This window comes from Melanotaenia boesemani, chromosome 20 (genome assembly GCF_017639745.1).
Source record: "Melanotaenia boesemani isolate fMelBoe1 chromosome 20, fMelBoe1.pri, whole genome shotgun sequence".
Taxonomy (NCBI): Eukaryota; Metazoa; Chordata; class Actinopteri; order Atheriniformes; family Melanotaeniidae; genus Melanotaenia; species Melanotaenia boesemani.
In genome coordinates, this window is record NC_055701.1 from 354443 (window position 1) to 372234 (window position 17792).

The window sequence follows — 17792 nt, forward strand, 5'->3', positions numbered from 1 at the left end:
CGTCGGCCCCTGGCCGGGTGGCCGGTCGGGCCCGGGGTGGGCCGGGTGGGGGCCCCGGGCTCTGGGGTGTCGGGTCTCCCCCCTCTCCTGGGGGTGGGGGGTCTGCTGCTGCTGGGGGGGGCTGGGCCCGTCCGGATGTGCCGTGCCGGGGGTTGGTCCGTGCCCTGGTGCTTGGTCGCAGCCCCGGAACCTGGGTGGGGGTGTGTTTGTATAAAGGTGGGTGTGTGTGTGTGTGTGTCTGTAGGTATGCTGGTGTGTGGGTGGGTGTAGAGGGATGTGTGTGCTGTATGTGTGTGTGGGTGTGTATGAAGGTCTAGGTGTGTGCGTGTATGTGTGTGTGAGTGGTGTGCGGGTGTGTGTGTGGAGGTCTATGTGGGAGGTGTGTGTGGGTGTGTGTGAAGGTGTGTATAGATGAGTGTGTGCACGTGGAGGTCGAGGTGTGTGTGGAGGAGTGAAGGAGTGGGTGGAGGCGTGAGTATGTATGGAGGTGCTTGTGTGTATATGCAGGTATGTATGTGAGTGCGTATGTAGTGGTGTATGTGTATGGAGGGGTATGAGAGTGTGTGTGTATGTGGGCACCGGTGTGTGTGTTTATAGGTATGTGCGTGAAGTGTGTGTGTGGAGGTATGTGCACGTATTGAGGTGTTGGTGTATAGAGGTGTGTGAGAGGGTGTGTGAGTGGCTGGGGGGAAAAAAAAAAAAAAAAAAAAGAGTATGTGTGCGTTTGCAGGGGGTTAGGACGTGTCCTCTGGGGGGCGCCCTGGCCGGGTGTTGGGGGCGTGGGCCTGGGGTTCCCTTCCTTTGCCTCGCCCCCCTCCTACTCAGAAAGAGCAAAGTGGCCCCTTGGGCTGGTGGCTGGCCCCTGAGGGGGTTCGTGGCGTCCCTGGGTTGGGGTGCCTGCTCCGGGCCTGTGACGCCCTTTGGGGCCGGCGGGGGACGGGGGCGCCCTAGGCCACTGGCGGGTCGTCTTCCAGGGGGGAGGCCTACTCCCCTCTGGACCTACATCTCCTGACCCCTCCCCTCCCCCACTCTTCACTACATACACAGGTAGGGCTGTGGGAGGTGTGCTTGTTGCGCTGGGCGGGGCAGGGGGGTCATCATAGTGGCCCCGTTGCTTCGCCGAGCGGCAGCATGCCTCCCAGCTTTTAATTCCACTTAGTCACTGAGCACAAATAACATTTGCAACATACAAACACGTTTTGGGGGGTGGAACATGCGAGGTCAGGTGGGTGGGACTGCTCAGGTGGCCCCGCCCCCTCCTCAATGCAGTTACTGCCCCCCAATTTTAACCCTCTTTTTTTAATTGCAAACAGCACATAATATATTCCATCACTAGTGAGGGAGGGAGGGGGGATGGGGTCTTCAAGCGCCCCTGTCTCCATGGATGGCCCGGGGGCGGGGCGGGCCGGGTGGCCTGTCGCGTTGGCCCGGGGGGTTTTGGCTGCTGGCCCTGGGGGGAAGGTGCTGTTTTGGGGGTGGGGAGTGGGGGGCGGGGGCGGGGTGGGGGGGTGGGGGCCTGGCTCGTGTCTCCTCGCCTCCTGGCTGGGGCTGTCCCCCCGCGGCGTGGGGTGGCGGGAGGATGGTGGTGGGGGGATGGTGTTTGTGTGTGTGTTGGGGGGGGGGGGGGGGGGGGGGTGGTGTGTGGGGGGGAGAGTGGTGTGGGTGTGGGGGGATGGTGTGTGGGAGGGTGGGGTGTGTGGAGGTGGATGCGTGGTGTGTGGGAGGGGGGGTGGTGTGGGTGTGGGAGGATGAATGGTGGAGGGATGATGTATGTGTGGGAGGATGGGGTATGTGTGGGAGAATGTATGGTGCAGGGATGGGGGAGTGTGTGGGAGGATGGATGGTGGAAGGATGGTGTGTGTGCGGGAGGATGGATGGTGTATGGGAGGGAGGATGGTGTGTGTGTGGGGGAGTGGTGTATGTTTGGGAGAGTGGGTGATGGAGGGGTGGTGTGTGTGTGTGGGAGGATGGGGTACGTGAAGGTGGATGTTTGGTGTAGGAGAGGGAGGACGGTGTATGTGTAGGAGAATGATGTATGTGTGGGAGGATGGGTAGTGGAAGGATGGTGTGTGTGTGTGTGTGTGGGAGGTGTGAAGGTAGATGAATGGTGTATGAGAGGGAGGATGGTGTATGTGTGGGAGGATGAGTGGTGGAGGGATGATGTGTGTGTGGGAGGATGGGGTAGGTGCGGGAGAGTGTATGGTGGAAGGATGGTGAGTGTGTGGGAGGAAGGATGGATGGTGGAAGGATGGTGTGTGTGTGTGGGAGAACAGAGTATGTGAGGGTTGAATGGTGTATGCGTGGGAGGATGAATGGAGGAGTGGAAGGAGAGTGTGTGTGTTTGTGTGTGTGTGTGTTGGTCTGGGGGGGGGGCAGGACTGGTTCTCGGGGTGTGCGGCTGGGCGCTGGGGTGTGGGGCTGGCCTCTGGTGGTGGCCGTCTGGGCGGGCCGGGTCCCCCCGGGTGGCGTGCTGGCCCTCGGCCTGTGGGGGGGGGGGGGGGGTGGGGGTGTCCCTGCGCTCCTGGGCCCGGGCCCTCTGCCCCGTCTGTCCCGGGTGGCCGGTGCCCGGGGGGGTCGGGGACTGCTGGCCTCGGCCCGCCGGGGCCGGTGCCCTGTGTCCGCGGGGCGGCTCCTGCTGGGGTCTCCTGCTGCTGCCTTCCTGGGCGGGCGAGTGGTCGTCTCTGTGGACCGGCCGAGTTCTCCAACACATCCACACAGGTTTCTCTGCGCGTGTTCTTGAATACAGCAGTTTCACTTATATCTATTATCATATTTTTTTTCCTTTTTTTTTTTTTTTTTTTTTTTTTTTTATTATTTCTGTTCTTATTATTATTATTACTCTTACTCTTATTATTACTATTGTTACTATTACCAACTAGCTGTGTAATGACCTACTGGCTAGGATGATCTTAGCTATATATGTTGTAAGTAGTATGGATTACATGGTCTTCTGTATGATGTTTCAAGTCCCCACCCGCACTCCCCACACCCTTTCTGTCCCTCTCTCTCCCCTCCCTCTTCTCTCTACTTTCTTGTCTCTCTCTCTCTCTCTGTCCCCTCCGGTCGAGTCCAGCATTAAGAGTCTGATTTAATAAAGTTTTTCATGTCATCAAGAGGGACTTTATACATGTAGTATAAATCCCTGCTTGATAGAGTAAAATTGCCCAGCATCAGACGGCAGCCAGACAATCATTCTGTTTGCAACGATGCTGGACAAGACAGGTTAAAAAGAAAAAAAAAAAAAAAAAAAAAAGAAGATGTCGGTGAAGACCTGGGAGAGCTGATGGACACATGCCTTGAGCACTCTTCCAGGTCCTCCATCTGGACCTGTAGCCTTCCTGGGATACACGTCTTGCGTCCTGTACCTGTAGGGTGAGTGGAGTGGTCCTGGAAGCTGGTGGGGGCTGCAGTGGTGTGGCTGAGTGCTGTTGTTTCAGACTCAAAGCAGGCAAAGAAACTGTTCAGCTCCTCCGCAAGCGCCTCATTTGAGTCCCTAGATGCCATATCACACAACCTCTGTATTTTGTGATGTTTTGTATACCCTGCTACACCTGGTGGAGGTTATTGCTGAAGAAATGGTGCTATCGGATGGTAGTTGTTGAAAACAGGAGGGCGACTTTTCGGGACAGGGATGATGGTGGTGGTTTTGAGGCACATGGGGATGACAGTTGATGCAACTGATGTTAACATGGAGATATGGCACCAAGCCCCAACGATGAATGAGATGAATGAGATGAATGAGAGAGCAACTGACCTGAGGGATGAGATCCTGGCTAAGATGACAGCCTGTAAATCCGACACCAACTAGCAAGAATGAGTGAAGAACCACCAGAAAGTCTTCTAGCTGATGTGAATGCAGCACTAAGAACAATCCCTACTGCGACCATCACTGGAATCAATGAGCTGATATACAACACAGCAGCAGTGATCCTGGAGATGCTCGGCCACCATAACATCAATATGAAGGGCAAGAAGGAGGCACCATGGAGCAGGAGGTATGAAGCCACAATCAAGGCAACTCAGGGGGATGTGAAAAAAGTCAGCAGTGTTCAGAGTGGCTGCTAGAAGAAAAGTCAAGAGAAAATATCATTCCTTAAGTTTAACAGTTTATTTGCAGCATGCAGTATGTTGCTCAACCGAGGCTCAGATGAGCGTATGAGCCAAGACCAGAAGTTTTTATACACACTGACAAACAAGAGAGTGTTTTCTCTATGCTCCTTTCTGACACAAAAACCGGCTCCTACATGCAGTTGACTTTGACATGATAAGTTTTGGTGGAGCCAGTGCTTAGCTGGGGGTGGAGCCAGTGCTTAGCTGGTGCTTAGCTAGTGCTGGAGTCAGTGCTTAGCTGGTCCTGGGGCCGGTGCTTAGCCGGTGCTGGAGCCAGTGCTTAGCTGGTGCTTAGCTGGTGCTGCAACTGGTGCTTAGTTGGTGCTGAAGCCAGTGCTTAGCTGGTGTAAGAACCTGAGCTGGAGCCGATGCTTAACTGGTGCAGGAGCTGGTGCTTAGCTGGGGATGGAGCCGGAGCTGGTGCTTAGCCGGTGCTGGAGCCGGTGCTTAGCTGGTGCTAAGCTAGTGCTGGAACCAGTGCTTAGCTAGTGTTGGAGCCAGTGCTTATTTGGTGCTGAACCCGGTCGTTAGCTGGTGCTAGAGCTAGTGCTGGAGCAAGTCCTTAATCTTGTGCTTAGCAAGTGCTGGAACCAGTGCTTAGCTGGGGCTAGAGCTGGTGCTTAGCTGGGAATGGAGCCGGAGCTGGAGCTGGTCCTTGAGCTAGTGCTGGAGCAAGTGCTTGAGCTTGTGCTAAGCAGGTGCTGGAGCCGGTGCTTGAGCTTGTGCTTAGCAAGTGCTGGAACCAGTGCTTAGCTGGTGCTAAAGCCGGTGCTTAGCTTGTGCTTAGCTTGTGCTAAAGCCGGTGCTCTATGGTGCTGGAGCCAGTGCGTAGCTTGTGCTTAGCCAGTGCTGGAACCAGTGCTTAGCTGGTGCTGGAGCCGGTGCTTAGCTTTTGCATAGCTGGTGCTGGAGCCGGGCCTTAGTTGATGCTAGAGCCTGTGCTTAGCTGGTCCTGGAGCTAGTGCTGGAGCAAGTGCTTGAGCTTGTGCTTAGCAAGTGCTGGAGCCGGTGCTTGAGCTTGTGCTTAGCAAGTGCTGGAACAAGTGCTTAGCTGGTGCTGGAGCCGGTGCTTAGCTTGTGCTTAGCTTGTGCTAAAGCCGGTGCTCTATGGTGCTGGAGCCAGTGCGTAGCTTGTGCTTAGCCAGTGCTGGAACCAGTGCTTAGCTGGTGCTGGAGCCGGTGCTTAGCTTTTGCATAGCTGGTGCTGGAGCCGGGCCTTAGTTGATGCTAGAGCCTGTGCTTAGCTGGTCCTGGAGCTAGTGCTGGAGCAAGTGCTTGAGCTTGTGCTTAGCAAGTGCTGGAGCCAGTGCTTGAGCTTGTGCTTAGCAAGTGCTGGAACCAGTGCTTAGCTGGTGCTGGTGCTGGAGCCGGTGCTTAGCTTGTGCTTAGCTGGTGCTGGAGCCTGTGCTTAGCTGGTGCTAAAGCCGGTGCTCTATGGTGCTGGAGCCAGTGCTTAGCTTGTGCTTAGCTGGTGCTGGAGCCCGTGCTTAGCTGGTGCTAAAGCCGGTGCTCTGTGGTGCTGGAGCCAGTGCTTAGCTTGTGCTTAGCTAGTGCTGGAACCAGTGCTTAGCTGGTGCTGGAACCGGGCCTTAGTTGGTGCTAGAGCCTGTGCTTAGCTGGTGCTGAAGCCCGTGCTTAGCTTGTGCTGAAGCTGGTGCTTAGCTTGTGCTGAAGCCGTTAGCTTAGCTGGTTCTGGAGCTAGTGCTGGAGCAAGTGCTTGAGCTTGTGCTTAGCAAGTGCTGGAGCCGGTGTTGGAGCTGGTGCTTAGTTGGGGTTGAACTGGTGCTTACCTGGTGCAAGAGCCGGTGCTTAGTTGGTGCTGGGGCCCGTGCTTAGCTGGTGCTGATGCCGGTGCTTAGCTGGTCCTAGAGCTAGTGCTGGAGCTGGTGCTTAGCTGGTGCTAGAACCTGAGCTGGAGCCGATGCTTAACTGGTGCTGGAGCTGGTGCTTAGCAGGTGCTGGAGCTGGTGCTTAGCTGGTGCTCTATGGTGCTGGAGCAGGTGCATAGGTGGTGCCGGAGCAGGTGCATAGCTGGAGCTGGAGTCGGTGCTAAGCTGATGCCGGAGCCAGTGCTTAACTGGTGCTGGAGCCGGTGCTTAGCTCGTGCTTAGCTAGTGCTGGAGCCGGTGCTTCGCTGGTGCTGGAGCTGGTGTTTAGCCGGTGCTGGAGCCAGTGCTTAGCCTGTGCTTAGCTGGTGCTTAGCCTGTGCTTAGCTGGTGCTGGAGACGGTGCTGGAGCCAGTGCTTAGCAGGTGCTGGAGCCAGTGCTCTGTGGTGCTGGAGCAGGTGCATAGCCGATGCTTTGCTATTGCTGGAGCAAATGCTTAGCTGGTGCTTAGCTGGTGCTGAATTGATGGTAATCATTGGTAACTAATCCTAATTGGTTGTTACTGATGGTAATTGGCGCTAACTGATGGTAATCTGTGGTAACTGATGTTAATCGATTGTAACTGATAGTAATCGGTGGTAACTGTTGGTAATCGACAGTAACTCATGGTAACTGGTGGTAATCGATGGTAAGTGATGTTAATCTGTGGTAACTGATGGTAACTGAAAGTAATTGGTGGTAACTGTTGGTTATTGACAGTAATTGATGGTAACTGATGGTAACTGGTGATAATCTGTAGTTGGTTATTTGGAGCTCCCTATCGCCTGACAGAGACCCCGCAGTGACCAGCAAGTCACTTTGTGGGGGTGTGTGTCTCTATGTCAATAAGATCTGGTGTAGAACGGTGGTTGTCAGGGAGACACTGTGCACCAAAGACATTAAATTATTGTCCGTATCACTGTGACCCTTTTTTATACCCAGAGAATTTCCACATTTATTTATAACTCTGGTTTCTATTCACCTGAAGGCCAACAGTGACGTAGCCACTCTGGCTATGCTAAAAGCAGTCCAGCGGCTCCAGGGGACGGTGCCGGATGCACCCAATTTATTCTGGGTTTAATCACTGCAGACCTGCAAAGTTCTTTCCTAACTTTCATCAATATGTGACGTGTCCAACTCGACATGGGAAGTGTCTTGACCTCTGCTTTGGATCCTTTAAAGATGCATATAAGTCTTTAAGCAGAGCTCTGTTGGGAATGGTCGAATCCCAAATGGAACACTTGAGCACTCCTGCACTCACGGGCGCGCTCCCGCGAGGGGCTCGAGGGTTCAGTGGTATTCCAATTGGAATTGTGTGAGTGATCAAGGGATGATGGCGGACATTTTTGAGCCCTTTCTGCCCCCTTTCCATAAGTCAGCATCGATGCCAACTTTCGCTAAGGAATTACCCATAAATCACTGCGATGTCACGTGAAACACGGAGTTTACCGAGAGAAGCCGACGTGTGAAACATGTTCTTCAGTATTGTGGCGCTGGGTCGTTACCCAGCAACCCATGTGCATAAACATTAAACAGGTTAACCCTATATTTCTTCTTTAAGTTTTCCCATTTCTTTGCAGCCTGGCTGGGGGTCACAACCTTCTGCAGACCCATTTCTGCAATGATAACACTATACACATACGCACACAGACACAAATGCTGCTCATCAACACTGGTTTTCTTTTGTTTTCAGCCCATTTACTTTTATATGGATTACAAGAACTCAACACTTACTCAAATCCTTGTAAGGACGCGTTGCGGAAGCCCGTAAATAGCGCTTCATGTTTTATCCTGAGACAAATTAATTTTTTGGTTTGGTCTTCAGACCCTGTTGATGGAGATATTACGTTGTTATTAGCCACATTCTTTCAGACATTCATGACAATAAATCATGGCTGCAGTGTTTTATACTTACAGACAAATCGTCGCTGCAGCAACTTCTCTTCTGTCATTTTTTTTTTTTTTTTTTAAAGAATTGTAATCCTCTCGTTTTGGCGTCTCTCTCCTTGCAGTGCAGGTCTCAAAGTGCTGTCCCAATCCTATTTAAAGCATTTCGAGCCCTTGTGGCCTGTCACCCTCGACTCCTCATGCAGGTGATGTCATTTAGTCATCAGGGGCTCAGGGCGAGTGCTCAAGTTTTCGGTTTGGGATTGGGGGAATGTGTGGTTTATTTAGTTCCGTCATACAAATCTGTCCTGAAGAGAAACAAGCCAGAGAAACGTTTGGTTCCGGTTTGGTCTGAGGAATCAGTTCTTTGTCTTCAGGACTGTTTCCATTACACAGACTGGGACTTGTTAAAAGAAGTGTGTGTAGATCTTGACGAACTAACTGATGTTGTCTCGTCTTATATTTCCTTTTGCGAAGCTTCTATCATACCACGGAAAGAAATTTCTTTCTTCCTAAACAACAAACCATGGATGACAAAAAGAGTCAAAAATATAATTAACCAGAGGAACATTTGCTTCTTGCAGGGTGATATTGTACAACAGAGAGAGCTTCATAAACAGTTAAAAAAGGAGCTCAAACTGGCAAAGTACAGGTACAAGGACAAGGTGGAGAGTGTGCTAAGAGCAGGCAGCTCTCGCCCTGCATGGGAGGGGGTGAAATCCATGATGAGGTGCCACCAAAGAAATGTCACGTCTCCCTAAATGGAAGGTCTGACCTGGTGCTTTCCAATGAACTGAATAGTTTTTTAACCGTTTTAATGTCAGTGTTTTTAGTGAAGAATTGTCTGTTTTTAGAAATATTGTCTCTTCTCAGAGCGGTGTTGTTGTGGAAAGAAGCAACATTGTTAAACTCTTCCGTGGAGTTAAGGAGAGGAAAAGTCCTGGTCCTAACCGACTAACAGACACAAGTACTCTTTTGTCCCTGCAGCCATCGCCCTGCTGAACAAGGAGTTTTAATTTTTTTTATTTATTATTTTAATTATAGTCCTTTTAGATGTGTCATTTGTGTGTTTGTGACTGATTGTTTTTACTGCTGGCTCTACAACAAATTGGCCTCACGGGATTATAAAGATTCCTTGAACCTGATGGTAACTGGTGGTAATCCTACTGGACACCTCAGTGTCCAGTGTGTTTATACACTAAGAGATGCTTTGGTTCAGGTGTGTGTGTTTCTGGTTCTTTGGTTGTTGTTGTGATACATGTTGTTGTTGTTGTCTTGGTTATTTTTTAGGAACTCCTGATGATTGTCTGCTTAGTTTACCTGTAAAAGCTGTAGGAAATCCTCTGTTGTGTTTCTGTACAGGTGTAGCAGCTGCTTGTCTGCTGTTACGTTGGACTGAAGCTCGTTGCTTCCATCTGCTGGATCTTTGACTCCTCTTCCTTTTTTCTACTTTCCTTTTTACTTCTCTCCATTTCTGTCCTTTTTTTCCTCACTTTTCTTTCTTCTGTCCCCTCCGGTCAGGTCCAGCAAGATTACACAAATTCCATAATACTAAAGAAATAAAGAAATAAAAAAAAGAGATTATCAAGAGGAGCCTTTTACCCATAAAGCTCCTCTTGGCAATTTGTTCTGCACAACACAGCAATGAGACCATCATTCTACCGCCACCGTGTTGGACAGGTCAGAAAAAAAAAAAAAAAGAATAAATGAATAAATAAATAAAATAAATAAATAAATAACATTATTTTTGTTTTGTTAATTTCAAAAGACGTATTTTTAATTTAATTTAATTTAATTTTGGGCCCTCGCGGGCTTCCATACATTTTCCCTGAAGTCACCTGACCAGTTGATCATGTGGCCAAACAGGTAAAAGTAGTTGTTGTGGTGAAGGGGACTAGTTAACCACAGCTAGTTAACCACTAACCGCGTCTCTGTGTTTGCTAACATTAGCTTCACCAACTTCCGGTTCCAGCCAGCTTCACCGGGCGGGTCGGAACCATGAGGCTGGTGATTCTGGACGGCTACGACGCGGCCAGTGAGTGGGCCGCAAAATACATCCGGAACCGGATCGTCCAGTTCCAGCCGTCCGCGGACAGATTCTTCACCCTGGGGTTACCGACAGGTGAGGCCGCTGCCGGCGGCGGGAAGCCGCGTGGACGCGGTTCTGACGGCGCTGCTTTGTCTCGTTCCAGGCAGCACGCCGTCCCGCTGTTACCAGAAGCTGATCGAGTTCTACAGAAGCGGAGACCTGTCCTTTAAATATGTGAAGACCTTCAACATGGATGAATATGTGGGTGAGTTTAAACGTCTGCTGACGTTTCCATGCAGAGAGGAAGAGGATGATGAAGAGTAAAATAATCAGCATTAGAATATTACTGCTGGAAGTGTCCGTGTAGGATCGGCCGCTAGGGGGCAGTAGACCGCGGTGGCTTTGTGGTTTTTAAGTCTTTTTCTGGACGTTCAGCCTGGAGTTAAGAAGCTGCAGCTTTCTGCTGCCAACGTTTCCATAACCGTCAACACGAGATCCGGTGGAACCGACCGAAATGTTGCCGCCTACAGCAAGACGAGGATCATGTAGAGTGTGTCGGTAGCGTGCACTTCCTCCTGCAGTGCACACCATCGTGGGTCAGCCCTGACCAGAAACTGATCTTCTGAACTTAGCAGGGACCTTCCAGCGTTCGACGGCGCTTCTTCGGCCTTCATGTCCCGAGTGAATTTCCTACTCGTGATTTGACTCTTTTGATTCCTCATTCCTTACCTCAGCTGTAAACTGCATCGCCTCCTCTGATTGGCTGAACACGAGTTAAAACGCAGCTTATTTATTTATTTTAAGGTACATGACCCTCCTACATGCTGCCATCAGCTGATGGCAGCGCCGCTCCATTAATATACGTTTTTTTAGGACGATCTGTCCCAAGTTCTTCCAAAATCCAAAATGATGTTTGTGTGTCATCATACTTCATGCTGTTAAACGCCTTAAAGGCCTCATTAGCGCCGTGGCCTCCACTGAATTAGTCCAGCTCAGTAGATAACAATAGAAACCATCAGCACAGTTCATGTGTCTGCTAGGGGTGCAACGATTAGTCAACATTGTCGACAATAAAAATAGTCGACAATGACCTTACCCGTCGACACATAAAAAAAAAAACAACAGAGTGAGACATCGTCTTCTTTTCCTACCTCTGCTGAGATTTGTGTAATAAAGTCCGGCAGGGGAAAATATGGCGGCCGACTGGGAAAGAGAACGGTGGCAGAGAACATCAAAAATTTGAAATAACTTCACGTTAAACTTACAAAATAAATTAAATACATGAGGTTTGTAAAGCGGACCTTTCGTACCACAGAAGTACGTCTGCAACGCTCGAACATTTAAAGAGGAGGAACGTCGGACTTCCAGAACAACCTCAGTGAAATAAGATCCATTTAATAAAGATGATAATGGTCGACTAGTAATAGTTGGTGACTAATCAACCATCAGAATAGTCATTAGTTGCAGCCCTGACGTCGGCATGTCTCATACCTGTTAGTATAAAGTACCGTTTAAAACACTAGTAAAACAGCCTTGAAACATGCAGATATCTTCATCGCTGGTGTTTTTATTAAAGAACTTTACATCGTGTACGTCTGTCTACATCCATCCATCCATCCTTTAGGAACATCAGAGTGTAATCTGGTGAAGATAAAACCTACTTTATTCATTCCCAACTGGGGAAATTCGGGTGTCCATCAGCCTATATTTGCCATAATCAAGCCCTCTTCCTGAAAACAACACGACAGCAGTGAATAAACCAGTAAAAACTGCGTCGGTAGTAATGAAGTGCACATTAGCAGAATCAGAATCAGAAAGGTTTTTTATTGCCATATGAGTGAACAGGTTCACATCATTAGGAAAATGCTGCGGTACTTGGTGCAGACATAAAAACAATATAAGTTATAAGTTTAAGCATGCAATAAATATAAAATAAAAATTTTAAAACAAAATAAAGTCTCTACACTTTAACACACATTAATACTGATTGTCTTCTAGCGTCAGGGACCGTGGACGACCTGGAACATTCAAACACGGACAGATCACTGACCTCAAAGAGGACATCCGTAAACTCTGATGAACTGAGGTCCAAAAATGAACTTCTTGATAGCCTGCTGGACTTGGCCCACCAGCAACGCTCAATGCATATTGCCTCACTGAAGGCGGCTCTCCAGGACATGGTACCCTGGGATCAGAACACATCGCCTCGGCCTCTGAGCTCAACACCCAAAAGCCAGCTCTGGTCTGAAGCTTTCTGCAGCAGGAAGAGGGCCTCGAACTGTGGCAACCTTGTCCTGTCAAACTGCTTTAATGCCCTATCGGTACCTGTGTCCAATGGTGGGTTAACCGCCATGTCGTCCAGCTGTGATCCTGAGGACGCCTGAAGTGGGGACTCGGCGCTGAGCAGCAAGCGACCAGCCACTGCTTCTGTCCACGCTCACACCAGTGGGGAGTCCCGGCGCTCCCAGAGGTCTCCTCAGCAAAATGTCGGCAGCTCCGAAGAGAAGCGGTGAGTGAACACTCTGGAGCACGGCATCGCTCTGCCTGGGAATGTCCATCTGCGGGGGCTACAAGCACGTTTTCCTCTGCACCTGCTGCGGGGATCTCCACCAGGAGGACCAGCTCCTCTTCTGTGGCGCCTGCAGCAGGAACCTCCACCCCAGACACCACGTCCCCCTTTTCTGCTTTTGCTGTGGGGGCCTCCAAAAAGTATTCGGTTGCCGACCGGAATGTGTCAGCTGTCAGAACCAATGATCAGGCATATTCGAGTCAACAGGTGCCGCATATTCTGTTATCCAGGTGCACTCGTTAAGGACATTACTGACTCCCCCCTCTACATAAACGGCGAGTGTGTGGAGAGGGTGCACACCACCAGGTTTCTTGGCGTCATCATCTCGGCCGACATCTCCTGGTCAGAGAATATCACGTCAATCACCAAGAAGTCTCAGCAGCGGCTACACTTCCTGAGAGTCCTCAGGAAGCACAAACTAAACTCCAACCTGCTGCTGACCTTCTACCGCTCATCCATCGAGAGCCTGCTGACATCCTGCATCACAGTATGGTACAGCAGCTGCAGTGTAGCAGACAGGGAGAGGCTACAGAGAGTTGTAAAGACAGCACAGAAGATCATTGGCTGCCCTCTCCCCTCCCTGATGGACATTTACACCTCCCGCTGCCGCATCTTTTTTTAACTGAAATCTGGCTTGATGCTGATGCTCCAGCTATCCTCACTGAGGCTTCTCCTCCAAATTTTAATTTTTTATTTTCAATCAGGGGAGGCAGAAGAGGGGGTGGAACTGCATCAATTGCTTGAGGATCAATCTTAGCAAAAATATTGTTCTTAGAAAACTACTGGTCATTTGAATATCAAGCTTTTGTTTTTAGCAACCCACCTATTTTACCGTTTATAGACCATCCAGCCTCCCTCCTGCTTTATGCAAGAATTTTCTGACTTTAACTGTAATACAGTAAATACAGTAAAATTTTAATGACTGGTGATTTTAACTTACACAATGACAACAGATCTGATGCTGTTGTAGAGGAGTTTTTTAATCTTTTAAACTGTCCAGGTTGTGTCCTCTGTTGTAAGCAGGCTGTGTGACGTGTTCTTTGAATCTGGATCACGCCGGGAGGATCCCCACGATCCCCCATCCCCCTGCTCTGTCTGGGGGTTGTTGCTGCGGTGATCGCCCTTGTCTGGGTGGCTGGGGCCCTACACTGCAGGCTTATTGCTGTGGTGTAGGTCCTGGTCTGCCCAGACAGGGGTGGTTGCCATAATGGCAGCTGCTGTGGACATGGGTGGACTGGTTCCTGGTGTGGATGGATCCCCATGATATTGTTTCTTCACAGCAGCATCAGGCCAGATGTTTATCAATTTTAGTGTTTTATACTACTTTTAGTACAGACAGAAATCAAGGAGTCATGTGCAGGGGGGGGGGGGGTGTATCTGCTTTGTCAATGTGAATATCAGCATGTTGCTGATATCTCCACATGGATGAAGGATCGCCACTTTCAGCTAAATCTGTCCAAGACCGAGCTTATTGTCTTTCCAGCCAGTCCTTCCTTACCGCCACAGATAAGCGTGCAGCTTGACTCCATCACGCTTGTGCCTACGTCTTCTACCAGGAATCTTGGTGTCATGGTAGACAACCAGCTGACCTTTAAGGACCATGTTGCCTCGGTTGCTCGATCTTGCCGATTTGCTCTCTACAACATCAGGAGGATCAGACCCCACCTGACTGAACACACGACCCAGCTCCTGGTCCAGGCTCTGGTCATTTCATGCATTGACTACTGCAACTCCTTACTGGCTGGCCTGCCTGCATGCTCAGTTAAACCTCTGCAGATGATCCAGAACGCAGCAGCACGTCTGGTCTTCAACCAGCCCAAAAGAGCTCATGTCACTCCGCTGCTAATCGCTCTCCACTGGTTTCCAGTTGCAGCGCATCAGATTCAAAGCTCTGCTTCTGGCTTACAAAACAATAACCCAAACGGCTCCGGTCTACCTCCACTCCTTAATCCAGAGCTACACTCCCTCTCCACAGTTACGCTCTGCCAGTGAAAGACGCCTAGTGCTCCCACCACAAGGTGGCACCACATCAGTAGCTAGACTCTTCTCCTCTGTTGTTCCCCGGTGGTGGAACCATCTACCAAACTCCGTCCGATCCGCAGAGTCCTTATCCACCTTTAACAGCAAGCTAAAGACTCAGTTGTTTAAGGAGCATTTCCACACTTAGCTTAACTCTTCTACTCAGAATGAGTTAGAAAGATTTGTCCAGCTCTTTGGCTCAACCAGGTACTGAAGAAGCTGAGTGCAGTTATGCCCAAGATGATGTTGTTTGATGAAATCATGATCTTGTATTTAAATAAAATTACTTAAAAAAAAAAAAAAAAAAAAAGATATACACTGCCTCTAACACGACATGACAGCACCTGGTCCACCTGGACTCCAGCAGTCTGACTATCACTTAATGATGACGTCCATCTTGTTTGAATTCATGCTTGTGTTGTTCTTCCTCTCAAATGTAAGTTGCTTTGGATAAAAGCGTCTGCTAAATGACTGTGGTAGTATACATGCATGTTTGTGCGTGCAACTGTATGAAAGACTGACGTTTTTTGTTATGTGGTCTCTTTTGATGTGTGCGAAGGCTCGTTGTGTTGCCCCAGCATGACAAGTGCTTTATAAATAAAGTTGGATTTGATTTGATTCTGAGGAATAAATCTGTCATTTTCTGTCCAGTTAATGGACTCACATCTCTGCTTGTGTCCTGCAGGTCTTCCTCGTGCTCATCCAGAGAGTTATCACTCCTACATGTGGAACAACCTCTTCAAGCACATCGATATCGATCCCGCCAACGCGCACATCCTGGACGGAAACGCAGACGACCTGGAAGCCGAGTGTCACGCCTACGAGCAGAAGATCTCTAAGGCCGGAGGAATCGAACTGTTTGTTGGAGGTCAGAGACGTTACATTCAGAGACAGGTTTCCATGACATCCTGACGTAAATGTGGACGTTCTCGTCGCAGGAATTGGACCTGACGGCCACATCGCCTTCAACGAGCCCGGCTCCAGCCTCGTCTCCAGGACCAGAGTGAAGACGCTGGCCAAGGACACCATCGTGGCAAACGCCCGCTTCTTTGGGAACGACCTTTCCAAGGTTCCCACCATGGCGCTGACTGTGGGCGTAGGAACGGTGATGGACGCCAAGGAGGTCAGTGTTTGTGTTCACATTAGTCTGTTCTGGTTCCCAGGTCGTTCCCCTGCTTCCCGTATATTTAACCTGGTTCTCTGATCGTTATCCTGGTTCCTACATCATTATACTGGTTCCCAGTTTGTTATACTGGTTCCCAGAGGAACTACTCAGGCTGCTCCTCTCTCCCCAGGTGATGATCCTGATCACCGGAGCTCATAAAGCCTTTGCTCTGTACAAAGCCATCGAGGAGGGAGTGAACCACATGTGGACGGTGTCAGCATTCCAGCAGCATCCACGCACCATCTTTGTCTGTGACGAGGACGCCACACTGGAGCTTCGAGTCAAAACTGTCAAATATTTCAAAGGTAAAGGGTTTAATGGAGACCCAGACAGGCTTCCAGGTGATTCTAAAGCTGGTCTAGAGTCAAGTACTTAATGCTTCCTTTTCTATAAACCGAAAACTCACATAGTGTTAAAGAGGTCCAGATTTTTCACAGAATCCCAGTTCAAGATTCTAGAATGTAAAATCCATTTCCATCGCAGGGAAGAATGACGAGTCAGCCGAATGACAAGTCAGCCGCAGGGAAGAATGATGAGTCAGCCGCAGGGAGGAATGACTAGTCAGCTGAATGACAAGTCAGCTGCAGGGAAGAATGACAAGTCAGCCAAAGGGAGGAATGACTAGTCAGCCGAAAGACAAGTCAGCTGCAGGGAGGAATGACGAGTCAGCCGAATGACAAGTCAGCCAAAGGGAGGAATGACTAGTCAGCCGAAAGACAAGTCAGCTGCAGGGAGGAATGACGAGTCAGCCGAATGACAAGTCAGCCAAAGGGAGGAATGACTAGTCAGCCGAAAGACAAGTCAGCTGCAGGGAGGAATGACGAGTCAGCCGAATGACAAGTCAGCCAAAGGGAGGAATGACTAGTCAGCCGAAAGACAAGTCAGCTGCAGGGAGGAATGACGAGTCAGCCGAATGACAAGTCAGCCACAGGGAAGAATGACGAGTCAGCCGAATGACAAGTCAGCCACAGGGAAGAATGACGAGTCAGCTGCAGGGAGGAATGACGAGTCAGCCGAAGGAAGGAATGACTAGTCAGCCGAATGACAAGTCAGCCGCAGGGAAGAATGACGAGTCAGCCGCAGGGAGGAATGACGAGTCAGCCGAATGACAAGTCAGCCACAGGGAAGAATGACTAGTCAGCTGAATGACAAGTCAGCTGCAGGGAAGAATGACAAGTCAGCCGCAGGGAGGAATGACGAGTCAGCCGAATGACAAGTCAGCTGCAGGGAGGAATGACAAGTCAGCTGCAGGGAAGAATGACAAGTCAGCCGCAGGGAGGAATGACGAGTCAGCCGAATGACAAGTCAGCCGCAGGGAAGAATGACTAGTCAGCCGAAAGACAAGTCAGCTGCAGGGAGGAATGACAAGTCAGCCGAATGACAAGTCAGCCTCAAAGAACAATGACAAGTCAGCCGAATGACAAGTCGGCCTCAAAGAAGAATGACGAGGCAGCCGAATGACGAGGCAGCCACAGGGAAGAATGATGAGTCAGCCGCAGGGAGGAATGACGAAGAATGATGATTCAGCCGAATGATTAGTCAGCTGCATGGAATAATGACAATTTAGCGACAAAGAAGAAGGATGAGTCAGCTGAATGATGAGTCAGCCACAGGGAGAAATGACGAGTCCGCCACGGGAAATTGTTGGTTTCTGATATTTATATTTGTCCTGCAGGTTTGATGCACGTTCATAATAAACTGGTGGACCCGGTTTTGAGCATGAAGAACCACAACATGAGCGAAGTTGTTGGATCCAACAGCACAGATGGTTCAAGCTGATCCACATGGGAGGAGCTGCTTATCTAGAGTTTTGTTTTCATTCAGATTGTTGCATCATCAAACCGTTTGGTTTTTATTCTTTGGTTCGTTTATCTGGCTGTTACAGAATTTTTGCTCAAACATTTTATTCTTTATTTTCTGACCTGAATAAACAACATTTTAAACTTCTATCTGATGTTGTTGTAATTTTCTAAACTGACCTTTATCACCAGTCCTACAGCTTTTTGATCCTTCATTTCAGTGTTAGCAGTTGTGTTGAATGTATTGGCAGTAGTGTTGGCAGTGTTAGTGTCAAAGTGGGACCTTTTCTTTAGCTAATTATTGATCAGTTATGGGTTTTTGTTTTTGCATGAGTTTGGTTATTGAAA

At 49.6% G+C, this 17792-nt stretch overlaps 1 protein-coding gene across 1 annotated transcript; it reads left to right on the forward strand.

The window, feature by feature from the left end:
• The first annotated feature begins 9709 nt into the window (after positions 1-9709).
• LOC121631421 (glucosamine-6-phosphate isomerase 2) lies at positions 9710-17592 on the forward strand. The gene is made up of 7 exons (XM_041972327.1): positions 9710-9729; positions 9814-9985; positions 10056-10157; positions 15166-15348; positions 15419-15603; positions 15776-15950; positions 17321-17592. Exons 2-7 carry the CDS (start codon positions 9862-9864, stop codon positions 17422-17424), a joined length of 873 nt encoding a protein of 290 aa, XP_041828261.1. The 5' UTR covers positions 9710-9729; positions 9814-9861; the 3' UTR covers positions 17425-17592.
• The last annotated feature ends 200 nt before the right edge of the window (positions 17593-17792 follow it).